Genomic DNA, 18,598 nt, shown 5'->3' on the forward strand with positions numbered 1-18,598 from the left:
TGAGCTGCTGGTGGGCGGAGCCATCGGCGGTGACATGGAAGGCCAGGGCGGGCAATGGGCGGGGCTAGCTGCTGCTGTGCTGGCTGGCTGCTTGTTGGGACCCGGCGTCGTCGCTAAAGCCCGCCTCTTCGCGTCACTCCTGGCTGGGCGTGCTCCTGTCGTGCGCGCCCCTGCTGTGCGCGCCCCTGCTGTGCGTGCTCTCGTAGCCGGCTTCCGCTTCCTCCCTGCTCCAGTGCTGCGAGAAGGCACAGATGCTGCTGCAACCGGCGGCGGTGGTTCTGGAGCTCCCGAATCCGCCGATTCCTCCGCTTCTTCGGATGGGCAGGCTTCCATCTCCCCGACTTCCAGGTGCTTTTGCTGCTGAAAGGCTTTCCAAATAGCGTCTCGGCCGGTATCGCTGCTTATCCAGCGGAGTAGCTCTTCAGACGACAGCTCCCTAGCAGAAGCGGCGGAGACCAGCTGGGACATCATGGTGGGAACGTCTTAAGACCGCTCCTGATGGAAGGTGAGCCTGTGCCCAAGAGCTTGCCCTTTTATACCCCCCGTACCCTGTACATGTGACTCCTTGTAGCCAATGTTCTGTCAGCCCCTAAACTTGCCATGACCCCTTGCCCAGCTGCTGCTTAATTTTCATCAGGAACCCCATTACCCACCAGGTGTGTTATCATTAACCCTGCCACTGCTGCTCCCCCCAGCTACAGTCCCATGCTACCTACAGCCCTAGATTAGGCCCTCCGTCTACATTATTTTAAGAGATCTTCTCAAATGTAGCCTATATTAAATTATATAAACCAAATGTAAAGGTAAGGTAAAATGTTTTTTTTTGTTTGTGAGTATATATGAGGTACCTATATGATACTAACAATAACTAGTTTGGAAGGAAAGGGTAGAAGAAATCAAGTAGTGTGATGTTAAGATGCTTTTCCTCACTCCTTCCTCTGTCTCCCACAATGTTATCGTCCTTGTCTTTTACTCTTTCTTATGCTTACTCAGCCTTTAATTTTTTAAGCCAAGCAGCAAAAATAATTTTACCAACGATGAACCTATAAATTCTTACACCTATAAGGCACTGTTTGCCCTGCATCCCGGCAAGGGATGCACCAGGCCCTTCCAAAGACACTTTTTTGCAGGGGGGGCCCAGTGCAGGGATCGTTATGCCATTGGAACTCAGACATAAGTTTTGGATATTAGCACACGTGCAGTACAGTTTGTGTACTGCGCATGCAACAATCATACCCCCCGCATTTCTTTTTTTATATAGGCACCTATGGACCAACCCCCCTAAATCTGCCACCATAGACACAAGCCCAATAGAGCCAATAGAGACGGCTGTATATAAATACAGCTACTCTGATAGGGTTAGATGCAATTTTACTATGACTAGGATTGCCACCTCAATCATTTAATATTGGCCACATATAGAATCCACATGCTACATGGCTAATTTACAATTAATGTAGATGCATGCTGCAGACTGAATCGAGGATGTGGATTCAATACGTGGCCGGTATTAAAAAAAATTACATTGCATTCCTAAATATGACTAATTATCCAGGCTGTATCCCAGTTCATAACTATAGAACATCATGGTAGTAAGAAATTTCAGTGTAAAAGAGTCAACAATCTGCCCAGCTAATTAGCAGTAAAATAGCACCAATTATTTTCCCAGGCCATATGCAGCAGTCTTTATGCCATGTGATAAGGTGACACCCCTACAGGGGCAGCAAACTGCTCCCTACAGAATGTACAGAGCAGAACTAGTAAGTATTTATTGGAATCACCCTGATTAGCATGTTTCTTGTGGCCATATCAGCTTATTTCACATAAATGAATGATGAAGTCACAAGAGAATCTTTTTTGTAAGTGTTACCTTTTGCAGGTTCTCTGGATTCACCTCAGAGAAATGCTGGATTAAATGCCCTTCCCTTAGGAATATTTTATATACAGGTGAACAAGGCTTAATTGAAGTATCTGCAGCAAACCCCATATGCGCCAGTAACATATTTACCAACGCTGAACAAACAAGAACCTAGAACTGTAGAATCTCTTGCACTGGCATTCTGGAACGTCAGTGGGGATAAGTATCATCATAAGTCCATATGTATGTTGCTACACTCCTCATTTATGATATTTATAAAGGATTTTAGGATTTGAGGTTTTTCATATTGTTCTTAACAGAATGCAGAATATGTGGGAAAATCTTGTGCATAATTGTGCTCAGAACTGGAGTCTCAAGCACTTACTCTGCCGTGGAAGAACTGACAAGCAAACACAACACACTTGCTTGGTCCTCCCACAGACTTAAATACTAAAAACTGCAACAATCCAGATAATGCAATGTCAGTATTGAATTGTTGATCAAGGTTTCAGCCCTAAACTGGGTGCTTTAGGCATAAACTGTTTCACTTATATTTCTGCAAGAGCCAGAAGACCCATACAATTATATGCATGCAGGCCTGGACTAGCATTTTTAAGTACACAGAGGCCCAAACAGCTTCCACGGGCCCAATAAAATGTCACTGTCTATGACATCTTGCAGCAGCCTCTCTTTGATTGGGGAAAATCCACAGATTGCCAGTCCAGGCCTGTATCTACGACAATATTTATACATATCCAGAGCATTTTGGTGTTCAATATAAAGTAATGGATTTCTAACACAGCCATATTTAAATGATATTCAGTATTATATGCAGCAATAGAACAATTGTGTTATACTCTACTGCCCTCTAGTGGTAGATATGAAAATAGACTAAAAAATGTAGTGGGTTGATCAACATCTACACCCACACAGTTTGATGCCAGTTGATTTCCTGAAAGGTGTTTTGTCACACAATTTTTTAAAATTATCTAGAAATAAGCTTGGTTTGCAAAAAGTATTTTATATAAGAAGAGTTCATCAACAGTTTGTGGTTTTAGTCTCTGTGGGCAGATCACTTCCACAAAGTAGTCTCTATTCTTCTCTGTTTCTTTAGTATGCCTGATTGGCTGGATGAAGATGACAGTTGTGTCCTGGAGAAAAAGATAAGTGGGTCATTTTTTTTAACAACAGCTGCTTTGTACCTAAATATTTGTCAAACTTTGTCTAAGCTATACCAAGGACTTTTGTTTTACAATATTGCCAGTTGCCACAGTAACCCCTCTTTGGGTGTCATACACCGAGAAATCTCAAGAATATCATATCATGCAAATTGCATTGTGCTTGGTACTTTTTGTATTCCCCATACTTGCATACCGTGCTGTTTTGTGACATTACATGATGGGACAGCAGTGACAGAACTACCAGGGGCCTGCACCCCTTCGGGGCCCGCTGGACGCTCCCACCAGTGTGAATTTGCCACAAACATTTGTTGGGGGGGGCAGCTGCATGCCCTGAACCTGGGCCCAGGGATGTCTAGTTACGCGACTGCGGGACAGAACAAGACATGATCATTATCTAACCCATATTAATGATGTTATGGTTTGTGTGAGTCTAGCATTTTTTACACTTATGTCATAAAAAAAAAATCAATTAACAGCCCTGCAGGACCTTCTCAACAATATATGGGGCTAAAGTACATGTCATTTAAATACCCCAAAAATGACACTGCAGGAAGGGTATGTTCCTTTGGCAATCCCTTGCAGTCATGATAACACAGATATGCCAGTAAGATGCAGGATGCCAATTAGCAGTGCTTACTATAAAAGGCATCTCACAATCAGCACTTTGATGTGTGAATTTTCAAAGCAATAAGGCAATTAACAGAGTTAGTGAAAAAAATTGCAAGTGCAATTACCATGGAACCCAACTTCCATTTGGGCCTTTTGAACTGTCAGGGAACCCAGATTCCACAGGGCCTTTAAAGGGTTTGAAGTGAGAAAACAACTTACACACAGGTAGGATCTAGTGGCAGGAAATTGGCTCTCTTAACACATGAAAGTTCCTTTCTGCATTTCCCTGCGGTGCTTTCAACCACAGGGAAACGCAGGAAGGAACTCATGCCCTGCTTCGCATGTGCCTGTACTAACACAAGAGAATGTAGCACCAAACGCAGGAGGAATTCACTGCAGGGAAACGCAGGAAGGAACGCTTGTGTGTATGAGCCCTAACTCATGTATGCCCATAGCATGGAACACATAAAGCTGAAGCACATATAAAACCACCTGTGCGGAAGAGCTCTTAAACAACATTGTTTTGGGCACTGTCATGTGTTTACAATTCAAGTGTATAGAAAGTGGATGAGGTGGTGTTAGGCACTTGATTGCTGAGAATGCATCTTATGTAAAAGGATTTATTATTATTATTATTATTTAACAGTATTATTATTAAAGGGGGAATTATGTGACAGTGGGATCCCTTTAATCCCAGACATGCCAGTGTAGTTAGTACAGGAAATGGACAATCTGCATATAATCATTTTTTTGCCTATTAAAAGAAAACATAATTCTAAGCAACTATATATACTGTATACATTTATTACATTCATTACACATTTGTGATGGTATTTAAATTATTATATATATATATATATATATATAATTACTGTAAAAGAAGGGAGGAGACTGACATTTCCAATATTGATTAAAAAGTAACAACCAGGAGTTAAGTAAATGCTGCTTTCAATCTATTAAAAGTTGTGAGCAGCTTTCAGAAATTACATTTACAAATTTATTAGGGAATAAATTATAATTCAGGTTGACATGTCCTTTAAATAATTTTTATTATTATTAATTTTTGTTATTAGTTTTGTGCAGTCGTAAATATATATATATATACATAAATCTTTATGTACCCTTGATGTAGTTTGCTGAATGCACAGATGCCTATTGGTATCTTCCTGGCACAAGGCGTATCTCTGCATTATCTGACAAACTACAAAGCCATGTTTGTTTATCATGTATCTAAAGGGGAGGTTCACTATTAAGTTATTTTTTTAGTGTGTTACAGAATGGCCTATTCCTAGCAATTTTGTAACTGGTCTTCACTGTTTATTCTTTATAGTTCCTGTCTTAGAATCTGTCCCAGAATATCACTGTCCACATCAAACTAAAAAGTTAATTGAAAGGTGAACAACCTCTGTAAAGTGAATCCATACAACCTGTTCTACACAGAGGAGTGAATACAAGAGAGCTGTAACCTTGAAGTTGCTTTTTTGAATACAAGAAAGTTGTATCTCTGGAAAGTGTAACACTGGTGTCCATTCTAGTGGCAATCCTATACTTTGTTCGCTATCCTTGGGTAATTATCTGCTCATAAACAGGGACACAATTGCATTTTATAAACTAAACTAGAACTAATGAAAGAACCGAAAGCGGAAGTCTACCTTAAATTCTAACCGCGCTACCTTAAATACACGCTAGGCCTTCTGGGAAGGGGGTGGCGTTCTAAATATTACAGACTCAAGGCCGGGGAAAGCCGATTGGGACAGAAGCTACACGGTAAAGCACAGGGCGAGCTGGAGAGCAGGGTGAGCCATACTGTTTCTTTAAGCCCGATGTTGTAGTCGTCCTACCTGCCACGGCCAGCTGCCCAAATATGTGTTTGTGCTGTGGGACATCTGCGCACAGGAATAAAGATGGAGATGCGTTCCAGAGTGGAACGCGTGACAGTATTTTTGTGGGAGTTTCAAGTGAGCAGAGGGAGTAAGACAAGGGCAAGCAGCATGTGAGGAAATAAAAGTCTGTGCCAATCTGCTTGTGTAAATGAGCTGTTGCATTAAACCTGTACATTGTGTGCAGCGATCAGATTATATGGGTAAATGTACTGCTAATTTTCCTCTTTTTGCAGAGTTATTAATGAGTTAATGTTCTCACTAGTCTTTGATTGCTGTGGCATGCCAGGGATTAATGTGCCAATTGTCCATTTTTCCCCAGTGATCTGTACTTTCATGTCTGGGGTCATGCCTTTTTTGCTGTGATCTTACTGACACCCTGAATTAGCAATATTTAGAGGGGTTTCTACATGGGCTCTAACACATGGGCATATTAAAGGTGAAGGAAAGGCTAATAAAGAGTTAATCTCAAGCTGCAGGCATACCTTCAGTTCTCTCAATAGTGCCCTTAAGTCTCCCCATATTTCTCCCATTCAGATGATCAGAAGCCAAACAGGAAGAAAAAACACTGAGCTGTGTAAAGAAAGTTCCCATAATGCCTCACTCCTGCACAGACACCCAGACCAAGTGAACATGCCCAGTTAGTAAGACTATGAGTTAGCTTCCTGCTGATTGGCTCAGATCCACATTCCTAAGGGGGGGGAGTGAGTTCTGAGCATTCTTGAGGGAGGGGGGAGAAGGAGAGGGGATAAAGCTGCGTGTCTCTGGCACATTAATTACAGACATAGAGAAATCTTTTGACAGAGAAGTCAGTGCAGTGTTTCTGTGAGTGCTTATGGCTGTATTTACATAGACCTTTCTGATAAAGCTTACTTAGTTTTTACCTTTCTTTCTCCTTTAATATTATTTGCGTGGTGGCTTTATTCATGCTTCCCACTGCACTAGAATGCATGTGTTCTTTTCTGTGTTGTGTGCTCTCACAGGGCAATGCTGAATGTAGGTGAGGTGCAAATCTGCAGCATTCGGGGCTGGTAGTAGAGGCAGTCTTGGGTCAAATTCTATTGGAGCCCAAGGTCCGGTGTTCAACCATCCCTTCTATCCTCTCTGCCTAAAGTGTCAAGATAAAGTCTAAAAAAAACCCATGGATCGTTATGACCCCATGATGTGGGATTGTTTGACGTCTCTGAACTCAGTGCCCCTCTCCAGGCTGCACCCCAGCTCACTGTGCCATAGGCAGCTGCCTACAGCTGGTTCCAGCCCTGAATGGAGCACTGCGCTTTCTCAAGAGAATTTAAACCTAAATGCTTCCTCAATTCCTCCCAGGAAAGTGCGTCATGAATAACCTACTTAAAACAATCTGCTTAAAAAATCAGTTAGTTAGTATGGTTAGTGATAATAAAACAAACCATAAAAAGACATTTAAAACAATGTAAAAACTATGAACCATCCAGTAGTGGATGAGCAGGTGGAGAGCAAACAAGGGATGTTTTGTTGCCTGCTGTAGCTGAGATCAGTTGCTGTCAACAAAATATCCTGTCTGTCATTGGGCCTCACTGTAGTCTTACTTGACTTTGGCTTTTATCAGTGGTTTAACCCTATCGCCGTTGTGTTACCTTGTTTTTTCCAAAGGGGGAATTCACCAAAGTGCCATTAAAACATCTTGGAGTTCAACTGAAATCAAATGTTCATTTACACCAATAAATCCATGACAAATTTGCAATCATCTTAATGCTTTTTTTTTTTTAAATTCCACTCCTCAAGATGATGGTTTTTTAATGTGGAAAAAGTTGAAGCAGTCCGGCTATTTTAATTCACATATTTCTGAATCTGATGTTATTAACTTTAGCAAAAAACATCAACTTCTTTAAGCTTCAAAAATATGTCTGTCTTCAAATTATGTTTTACGTCACTTTTTGTGAGTCCCTCCCCAAGAATTGCCATCTTGCAACAACATCTGTTCTCAAAGAAATGCCCTCTGCCCTGGTGGCTTTTGCCTGCCGGTGGCAGTGGCCAAGGCAAAGGTAAATGGCCCATATTTACATGCTTACACGCTTTTATATATACATAACACACATTTTACTGACCTTTTACTTACTGTTTTGTTTTTTTTTACTTAATTTCTTACACACATAGTAACATAATAAGTTAGGCTGAAAAAAGACACACATCCATCAAGTTATATCTGTGTAAAAAATAAAATCACCCTAACTTGATAGACGTGTGTCTTTTTTAAGCCTGTGTTACTGTGTGTGTAAGAAATTGTGCAATATAAATGCAAAATGCTAAATTTATGAAAGGGTTGAATATATTTACCAATTTTGGATTTGGCAAAATATGTACTTTCCAAAAATGTATGGTTTTAAGGGCCCTGCATACTCTTGGGGACCATTGAGTATGCACATAAAATGGTTTGTGTGCATTATATATTCATTTTGGGACCTCTACATGCCATATACTTGGGTAAATCTGTGTATGTTGGCTGAGTAGAACCCTGGCATTCCTATATAGATTGTTTGACCTTTGTACATACGGATTTGGGGGAGATAAGGTGCTGTAAAATAAAAGCTTTAAGGTGATTTTTAGAAATGTCATCAAAGCAAAGCTTTGCAAATTGGTAGTTGGAGTGAAAGGACATTTGCACATTTTTGAGAATATGTACAGGTATGGGACCCATTATTCAAAATGCTCGTGACCTGGGGTTTTCCAGATAAGGGGTCTTTCCGTAATTTGGATCTCCTACCATAAGTCTGCTAATAAAATTATTTAAACAATAATTAAACTCAATAGGCTTGTTTTACCTCCAATAAGGATTCATTATATCTTAGTTGGGATCAAGTACAAGGTACGGTTTTGTTATTACAGAGAAAAAATGTGAATTATTTGATTAAAATGGAGTCTATGGGAGATGGCCTTTCCGTAATTTGGAACTTTCTGGATAATGGGTTTCCGGATAAGGTGTCCCATACCTGTACTTTCAAAAAAATATATGGTTTCTCAGGCCAGTGTACTTTTATGCAGCTTTTACCACACAGAAAACAAACAGCCATGAAATTAGTATGCACAAGTCTCTGCATACCATATATTTTGATAAAACTATGTACATTGGGCATCAAACTGTTCAGTGGGCCCCTGGCATTCATATGTAGGATGTTTTATCTTGGTACCTCATGATATTTGGGACATAAGATGCTTTCATCCTTCAGCAGCCATGTGATATAAAAGCGATTAATATATAATTGTGAACTTGTCTAATACTCGCAGATCAATAAGTATTTCCACACACAGCCAAGACTTATTATCCTTAAAGAATAAAAAGCTGTTGCAAATTGTATCAAAATATCAATGTCTGTGTCATACTAAAACTTAATTGAGATGAATATCCCTTTATAAGACTAAGGGGCACATTTACAAAAGCACGAACGCTCGAGCGTTCATGCGAACGCTCCGAGTGTATTTTCGCTGATTTTTTCGGGCGTCCGCACGACATTTTCGTACGGCACACAACTTTTTCGGACGTTTGCACGAAAAATTCGGAAAGGTTTTACCGCTGTTTACAATTGTTCGGTACGAAAATTTCGTGACTTTCGGATCGCCAATACAATATTATTGTGACTAATACGATTTTTTCGTAAGCATTTTCGTGATATTTGCAATCTTACGAAATTTTCGTTTCCAATACGTTTTTTTCCCATTCGTGATTCGGATTCGTGGATTAGTAAATGTGCCCCTAAATCTAACTCAAACCTTTGTGTTATTTATAGATATGATCTTCTCTGTTGTTTGTCTCTTTTAAATCAGTATGACTTTCTGTATATGCTAGGGTAGTTTTGTATTCTGATTTGATTTCGGTGTATTTCCAATAGCAAATACACTACATATAGAATATCTGAACTCATTCCCTGTGGATGTAGCTGTAAGGAGTCATTTGCCTTTTTTGGACCACTGTGCAGCCTGGTAGCTTTGCCATGTGAATCCAGAGGATCTGAGTGTGGGAGTGTGAGCGTTCATGTCTTTGTTATGCAGCTTCATCCATACAGATATGCCTGTACTGCAGGCTGTGACCTTCCTTGGCTTTGTCAGTGGAAAAGAAAATCCACCCTAGCATTTCTCATTCAAACACCTTGTGTGAAATCCCATCCTCTCCTGTTTATTTTTGGCGTTTTCATGCCCTGAGGGGATATTCAGAGGCACTGCAGCAAATCATCTTGCATGGAACATTGACCTCTGGGCAGATAACAAATTGAGGTGAGCCAGCTAGAATGATAGGGCATTCGTGTCAGACAGAGCATGCTCAGAGAGCTGAAATGGGGAGCAGCGAATGACAGCTCAGTGTACAGATGGTGCTGTGGCAGCAGCTATTATCATTTGAATGAAACAGGCTGCCCAAGCTGTGTTTATAATGCCTCAGTAAGGCACGAGACAATAGGAGACGCCTTTCCCCATTTCTGCTCAACCGAGGGACAGAGAAGAAAGCACTAATAACACCGTGTCTTTTTTTTTTTAGCAATATGAGCCATATACATTGGTACTGAAGCGGTAGCCTTCCAGCCCTCAGCCTCGGAATCACTGCTCTACAGATGTGCAGGAGTCATGTGCAGCCTGCTTTTCTGGTGAGTAATAATCTGACTGCTTTAAGTTGCTATGCTCACATCTCAGTTTCCAAATCATTTCTCCTAATTATTTCTCTGCTGGCAAGTGTTATATCAGATTATTTCTGCTTTCATTGTGTCCATTGTGTTCTTGCACAATAAGATAGCATACTATAATGCAATAGTCTGCTGAGCTTCAGCAAAGGTCATTGTCTGTCCACTGGTATAATCGGGTCATGTGTAACAGGGCTTTATTTTGCTTATTTTTTTTTCAAAAAAGTATTTTATAAATGTCTGGGTCATTGTTTAGCCCATTGGATGTACTGCAGGCACTGAGAGCCCCAGAAGCTTAAATACCATTTATGTTCTATGTAATGAAACATTTTGAATGTTAGAGTTTTTCTTAATCTGGATGCATGAGTTGATAGGGTTGAATGTAAGATGTAGTGATAGCAGTAACATTTCTCAAAAGCTGTATGGCAGTTTCCTCTATTTGTACCTCTTCTGTATCCCAGTTTCCTCTGATAATAAGGGCAATATAGAAGGAATAATGAAGTTTATTGGTCCACAAGGGATCCTCAGTAGAGTGTTGTATTGTATATTCTCAAATTATTACTTTCTCATAGTCTTTCATTCCTATAAGATGGAAATTATTATTATCACCATTTAATTTTGCAGAAAACTCTTCAGCTAGACCAGAATTTTGCACAAATGTGGGAGAAAGTTTGCTCAGATCTAGTAACTCATAGCAACCACCCAGATGTCTGTTTTCATTTACTGTGCTAGACTATGAAAAAGCAGATGAATTTCAGACCAGGCTGGCTGACATCTAATAATGTGTTATAGCCAGATTTCTAATAGCATTCAGTAAGACATATAAGTGTATATATAATAATATAAATATAATATAATAATATAACTTTTTTTATAAAGTGAGGAGGAGTTTTTGTGCTACCATTGCAAGGAATCTTAAGTCTGAAGTACTATGCCTGGTGTTTAACACTGCATTTGTCTGATACTTAATGTATTCCTATAGTAAACACTTACCTGATATCCCGAGATGGTGCTCCTTGTCCTGCTCCTTCTTTCTTCATGCAGGTGTGTGCACAGTAAAGTGAAAAGCCAAACTTTAACAAAAAAGCTGGATTTTCACTCTGCTGTCTATGTTTTGTCCCCAGGATTTTAAAGAAAGAAGAAGGGAAGCAGATCGCTTGCTGGCACGTACCCCGGGCCGGTACTGTTTTTTGTTAACAATCACTGGGGGTTCCTAACATTTGGCACTCCCCAGTAAATGAACCTTTTCTTATTCTTTAAAGTCTCCTGTAATACAAAGCAGGAGGTAGACTGTAGCGAAATTATATTATAAACACCTGATTTGTGTCTGTATCTTGATTTGTATGTTATGCCACTGGTGTATTTTTGTATTGTTGACAAGTTGGAACATTCCTAGTGTGCTACTGAAATCTAAGGCCTGTTACAGTGGTGCGGTAATACACTGCCTATTCCAGACAAAGCATAACTAACCTTGCAAAGTCATTGGAAGTCCTGGGGGAATACAACTGTTTTTGCTGTAGATTCAGCACATATGATAGGTGGGTTAATGTCCCCTATAGCTATTGATTGCTTTGTGAGCAAACTAATCTCTCATTGTGACAATGTAGCTAGCTTGTGAGCCCATACATAGCTTTACAAACCTAATTAGGTTGGCTGGGTCTTTCAGGTGACATTCAGGTATGGCTATAAATATCCATGTGGAGGTGTTCATAAATCAGTTAGTGCAGACTCTTATGCGCATTCCTTGCTTTATTAAGGAAGGGTGGGCTGCAGTTTGATTTCTCTGTGTATTTGCATATGTTTTACTGAGATATAGAAGGCATAAGTAAGAGAGAAGCTTTTAATATTGGGTGTGCACAGATCTTATTTAGAAATGAAGGGTATAGCTGTACGTTACTATGTGTCATAAATTATGCATTCCATATTCAGTTAATGTGTATCAGCAGTAATGCAGAATTTATTTTTTGCATGAATTATTGTGTTGCAGGATAGATCCACCTATAGAGTGACAGAATTACCAACATTTGAACTGGGAACCCTTAAAGAGCTCCTGCAGTTTAAGTAAATGTGCTAAAATTCACTTTTATGGCCTTCAGTTAAATTAGGAAGGGAGGCCTCTAGGGCCAAGCGATTGAATTACAACACAGAGGACCACATCAATGAGCCACTGTGGCCCCCAATCTGACGGAAAATCAAACCTGCCCGATCATGATCTGGCCAATTTTAACTGCCAAATCAGTCTGAAGAACTCGAATCGCAAGCTGAAATCTGCCCATGTATGGCCACCTTTAGCGAAAGAAGCTTTGAATCAATTGTTTTGGCTGTAAGGTGGTGATTTATTTAATATTTATCTAGTGTGGGCAGCACTGTCTTCTAAGTAACTAATGTAAGCATAGACTGGGGCTTAACAGACACCAACACAACATTTTGTTAGCACGCACCTCAGGCAGGGAAAACGGGCTGAAATCTGCATGGGGGAAACAAAAATAGCCCCATACTCCATTCCACTAGCCCCACACCTCTTTAGTTCTAGACTTGACAAAAATATTTTATCAAATTCAAGCATTTGACTATGACAACACATTGTGTCAATAATATCCTAGATTTACACCAAACTAGAACATTATTTGGCTGAGATTCAGAGTTTCAATGGTTAATAGCTGGCCTACAGCACCTTTTGCATTAGACTAAAAAGTCAGCCTGTGGGTTATGACCCACACAGAGCAATCTTGTGTTGCAGAGCTACAGTTCATTCCTAAAGCTATAGGCCAGATCTTATAGGGTATCATTATTAATTAAAGGTGACATCTGCTCAGAGAGCTTTTTTATACATGACTAAAGGTCCCATACATGGGCCGACTCTAGCTGCCGATATCGGTCCCTTATACCAATTCGGCAGCTAATCGGCCGTGTACGGGCACTACCGACGGGCCTGTCCGACCGATATCTGGCCTTAAATCGGGCAGATATCTATTGATTAAAAAATCTAGTCGGTTCAGGGACTGCATCTGCTCGTTGATGTGGTCCCCGGACCGACTTTGCCTATACCTGTTGTTATAATTCGATCGTTTGGCCCCAGGGCCAAACAATCGAATTAGCCTGGATTCTCCTGATAACACCCACCCGTAGGTGGGGGATATCAGGAGAAGATCTGCTCGCTTGGCGACATTGCCAAGCGAGCGGATCTGAAGGTGTATGGGCACCTTTAGACAGTATTGTTTAAGCTGATATTTTATTTTGGTGGCTTTTAATTGATTTATTCTATTTCAACTCTTAAATAATGAACTTTTAGTATAGTGCACCTTTTCCATTGATTATTTTTTGCTTTCAATAATTTGCCTTACTTTGTAATATAAAATGTTGCCACAGTCACTGAAGGCAGCAACCAAAAAATGTTTGTGTGACGTCTCTTCTTCATTGTCTTTCATATTTTTAGCTGCTTAAAACTTAAGGCCAGTTGCCAATCATTTTCCCTGTTTATCAACACTTTTGTAACTGCCAGAATTTTTTTTTTTTTTCAAACAATTTATCAATTTATCAAAGAAGATACTAGTGTTAGTTTGTCAGAATGTGTCCAGCTTTCTCATTTATGTGGTGTTAAAGCTCAGAATCAAAAATGCCCCATGTTGGGGCACACGTGCCAATAGCGGTCGATTGCCCATTGGTCACTCACAATGCACGTTCATGTGATGTAGGATCTGGGGACACATTGACTCCCAGTATTGTTGGCATAGAGCTTGCGTGGATGGTTTTCTTGACAAAATACTATTGTTTCCCAGAGTATGGCTTCTATTAGCTCAAATCTCCAGTAGGGAAAAATCAATTTGTATGATAGGTGACATTTAATAAAGGCTCAGTGCTCTATAAGATGTGTTACAGTGCATACGTTTGCAACATTATCCTCTGAATGTTGTGTAATTAGGTTAAAAATGAAACCATTTGGTTTTCATTATAATCTTATGTACTGCAGTTCTTTTTATAAAAACATATTCTATTTTTTTTTTTTTTGCTCAGTAAACACATGGCATTGCATAGACCAGAAGGAAAACTAGAAAATGCTTGTACTTTAGTGTCAGTGTCGCAGAATGTACTATCTGTTACATTGCTTGCAAAAGGTTAATAAACTTGTCAGTAGGTGTTGTATTTATAACACCCCCTTAGAAGCACAGGCAGCTCACTAATGGTAATTCTGACAAATCCGCCTGTTCCATGTGTTCCTGTCAGGGTATCTGATTGGGGTGTAGGGTTGGGAGCCTGAAGGCAGGTTGAAAAGGCAGAGGATTAATCTTCCATTGGGAGTAAGCCTCTCTGCATAATGAACAGTCACTGCCAGCAATCACTTTTTCCTGAGTCTCAGAATAATAACTGTTTAAATAGTAATAACAATTAAAATCCTTTTGTGGACAAAGAAGTGTGTATCATTTGTACAAAGCAGCAGAGTAAATACTTTTACAGGCCATAATACATTGCCACTCATTCTCTGTTTCATTTTGAGCTGCTAGTTTTCATTGAGTTTAAATGAAAGGGAAGTGCTGCTGGGATTAAGCTGTCTCTCAGATCAAGGTTCCCTTTCAGAGTTTCTGTGAGACTACAGTACAGCAGTGTTTATAAACTGTCTACCACGGAAAGCCAGCAAATCAGCCTTGTGTCCTTCAGGTTATGTAGTACTATTCCTTACACTGGCTGTACGGCCATCGAACAGTAAGGGGCAGATTTATCAAAATGTGATTTTAGAGCTTAATACATTAAAACTCATCTACGTTTTATTTATTTCTAGCCTTCAGCTATGGGAGTGGTAAAGGCATCAAGCCTGTGACTGTCCTGAGGTTACCACAAAATGTGTCAGGCTAAAGATACAATTTATTTTCTGCAATAAATATATTTGTACTTAGAACATGCCTTCTTTTGCACACTTTTAGGGGCAGATTTATCAAAATGTGAGTTTAGAGTTTAATATATAAAAACTCACCTATGTTCTATTCATTCCAATGGGATTTTTAGAAGCATATATAAGTTTTTAATGTTGTTTTTTTGGTCAGAAAATTAAACAGTGTGTGCTGGGTTTATTTGGAAGGGTTGAACTTGATGGATGCTGAAATGCAATGAAAACCCCAGTTGTGTGTATACTTTTCAGCACATGGCCTCTTCCCCTTCCTTACCTCATGTTAAGTTACTTCATACACCTAAACTCTTTGCCAGTGTTTTTCTCCAACAGACAAGCAGCATATAGCTGGCTTAAACATCCTGCTTATCATTCTAGGTGCCAGTTTAATTCACATGTAATTAGTCTATCTCTAAGATGTTCATTATACAATCCCATCACAAAATATGATCTGTTTGATTTCCAGTGGATACCTGCATGCTTATATTGCAAACTGTTTTCCACGGGTTTTTAACCCACTATATAATGCTTGTTTTTTTTATTCCAGATACGTATTTCCCTGAGCTGGGCAGATAATGACAGACCTGTTCTTGTGGTCCCTTTGCAACTGTTTTAATCGAGTCCAGCTGCAAAATGAATATATCAGCAGTGTTCAATGCGCTGCTCGTATCCATCATGGCTGCAGTGTTGTGGAAACATGTGAAGTTATTAGAGCAGTTTTATGTGATTGAGGAGGAGCTGGAACTGACTCGGCAGTCTCAAGAGTTGTCGCAAGTGCGCATTGATTATCAGGCAGCATTGCAAGCGCTAGTGGAAGATGGCACCAGAATGGTATGTTCTGGTAGGATGCATACAGACCGTGTTTGTCGCTTTGAGTCACTTTGCTACTCTACAGAGGCTGAAGAGTTTGTCTTCTTCCATAGTAACTCCTCAATTATGTTGCCTAATTTGGGCCCAAGACGTTTTCAGCCTGCATTGCTAGATTTGTCTTCAGTTGATGACCACAACACACAGTATTTTAACTTTATAGAGCTTCCAGCTGCTGCTTTAAAATTCATGCCTAAGCCTGTCTTTGTACCAGACGTTGCACTGATCATGAACAGATTTAATCCTGATAATTTAATGCACGTTTTCCACGATGACCTTATCCCTATTTTCTATACTATACAACAGTTTGCAGACCTAGACTTTGAATCTAGACTCTTCTTTATGGAAGGATGGAATGAGGGCTTGCATTTTGAACTTTATAAGTTCATGAGCAATAAGCAGCCCCTGTTAAAAGAACAACTGAAAACACTAGGCAGACTTCTTTGTTTCACTAAATCTTATGTGGGGCTATCAAAGATCACAACATGGTATCAGTATGGTTTTGTTCAGCCACAAGGTCCAAAAGCAAACATACTGGTTTCAGGAAATGAAATTAGACACTTTGCAAAATTCATGATGGGAAAATTAAACATAACTAAAGATCAAAATGCTGCAGAAGCATATATTGTCTTATTTAGCCGATCAATGAACCGACTAATTGTAAATGAGGCAGAGCTGCTCTTGGCTCTTGCTCAGGAGTTTCAGATGAAAACGATAACGGTTTCCCTTGAAGACCATTCATTTGCAGATATTGTACGGCTTATTAGCAATGCAACCATGCTTGTCAGCATGCATGGTGCACAATTAATCACGTCTCTCTTCCTACCAAAAGGTGCCATTGTGGTAGAGCTTTTCCCATATGGTGTAAACCCTGAACACTACACTCCATACAAAACACTGTCAACACTACCTGGTATGGAACTCCAATATGTTGCCTGGCAGAATACTGAAGAGGAAAATACAATCGCTTATCCTAACCGACCATGGGAACAGGGGGGGATTGTGCACCTAGACAAAACAGAGCAGGAACGTATAAAGAAGAGCAAGGAAGTACCACGTCACCTCTGTTGCCGCAACCCTGAGTGGCTTTTTCGTATTTATCAGGACACAAAAGTCAACATTTCTTCTCTGATTCAAGTTATCAAAAGTAAAACAAAACTTGGATCTAGGAGACAAAAGTGGACACAAGGACTGTATCCTGGGAAAGTGAGGGAATCAAAATGCCAAGCTTCTGCCCAGGGTACAGGTGAGGCCAAGCTGTTTGTGTCTTGGCAGATCCCCTGGAACCTCAAGTTCCTGAAAGTAAGAGATGTAAAATATGAAGTATGGATACAAGAACAAGGTGAAAACTCTTACATGCCTTATATCTTATCTCAGCAGAACTACACTTTTTCTGAGAATATTAAACCTTTAACAACTTATTTAGTGTGGATCAGATGCATTTTCAATAAAACCCTTCTTGGACCCTTTGCAGAGGTTTTAGTGTGCAATACATAAGCTCCAAAGCCAAGCCTTGTTTATTACATTTCCCTCTGAGAACTGGCTCTGGGTGGGCTCACTGAAAACAGGAGGTACCCAGGGAGTGCAGGTTTTTCCAGGTCATTTCAGCCATGTCAAATTAATAATGCAGTTCACTCAACTGCTTCAAATGTGTATTAGTTTAATTTTAGTAACTTATTGTAGATGTTGCTGTATTTATCTAAAATTGGGTGTCATGTTGATGAATTGCTGGATGTACATAATGTGTATATATTGTAATTTAAAGCTTTTATATGTAGAAAGGTTTCCAGGTTATTTATATTACAATGTGGCTAATGTGAACTACTGATCATAGCTTTAGCTCTTTTACTTGTTGTAAAAGTCACGAAGATGTACTTGTAATGATTGTCTCTCAGTAGCTTTGATTTACTGTGTGCCAAGTTTTATTACAGATCTTTTTTTTTTTTTTTTTCTTGAATAATTTGTGCTTATTTTTTTTCCGGTTCAGTAACAGTTTGTGCTACTACATTTCTCAAAGCTTTATTTTATTTTTTTAAGGGCAAAGAAATGTATGAACCAACTTTATCATAAAGATTTGACTTTGTAAAACTTACCGTGGTGCTTTATTATGTGGTGCTTTATTATCTGCTTTGTCTTTTGAATCCCAGCATTCCCTTTATATATAGCTTAGACTCGGTCTACGTAAACAGACTTCCGTTTTTTATTCCTGCCAGCCACATGCTTGGTAAATACCTAGCTGTGTGCATGTGTTTTTAGGATTCAGGGGTCAGCGGGACAAATAAAAATTGCACATGTGCAGAATGAAGTAAAAGGGGGGGGGGTGAAGTGTTCGCTTAGCAAAATGTGCGCACAATGGTGGACATCTCCTTTAGACTCAACTTTAATTAAATAATTCAAATTTTTTAAAATTATTCATTTTTTTCTGTGTACAAAATAAAACAGTATCTTGTAATTGATCCATAAGATATGATTAACCCTTTGGCAAAACAATCCTATTGGTTATGTTTAAATGATTTTTTAGTATACATAAGGTTTGGAGATCCAAATTGGGAAAAAGATCCCTTATTCAGAAATCACCAGGTCCCGAGCATTGTGGGTAACTTCAGGTTCCACACCTGTTTGTTAGTACTGGTAGCTCACTAAGCAGTAACTTCTGGAAATCTTAAACGGCTAGTGCA

The 18,598-nt window shown here is 39.7% G+C and overlaps 1 protein-coding gene and 1 long non-coding RNA gene across 7 annotated transcripts; one reads left to right on the plus strand and one right to left on the minus strand.

Moving 5' to 3' along the window:
• Positions 1-1,986: 1,986 nt before the first annotated feature.
• Positions 1,987-5,569, minus strand: LOC108647908. Its single transcript, XR_001924775.2, has 2 exons — positions 5,490-5,569; positions 1,987-3,009 (listed from the first exon to the last, which is right to left on the minus strand). It is a non-coding gene; the product is annotated as an uncharacterized LOC108647908 (long non-coding RNA).
• pomgnt2 (protein O-linked mannose N-acetylglucosaminyltransferase 2 (beta 1,4-)) lies at positions 5,335-18,012 on the plus strand. 6 transcript variants are annotated; one of them, XM_012964596.3, is made up of 5 exons: positions 5,335-5,444; positions 10,033-10,138; positions 11,154-11,215; positions 11,296-11,351; positions 15,601-18,012. In XM_012964596.3, the coding sequence occupies exon 5, from the start codon at positions 15,687-15,689 to the stop codon at positions 17,415-17,417; it is 1,731 nt and encodes a 576-aa protein (XP_012820050.1). In that variant the 5' UTR covers positions 5,335-5,444; positions 10,033-10,138; positions 11,154-11,215; positions 11,296-11,351; positions 15,601-15,686; the 3' UTR covers positions 17,418-18,012.
• The last annotated feature ends 586 nt before the right edge of the window (positions 18,013-18,598 follow it).

This window comes from Xenopus tropicalis, chromosome 6 (genome assembly GCF_000004195.4).
Source record: "Xenopus tropicalis strain Nigerian chromosome 6, UCB_Xtro_10.0, whole genome shotgun sequence".
NCBI classification, from domain to species: Eukaryota; Metazoa; Chordata; class Amphibia; order Anura; family Pipidae; genus Xenopus; species Xenopus tropicalis.

Excerpts from the sequence above, each read along its gene's own strand:
- pomgnt2 (XM_012964596.3), top strand. The coding sequence starts at position 15,687 with ATGAATATATCAGCAGTGTTCAATGCGCTGCTCGTATCCATCATGGCT.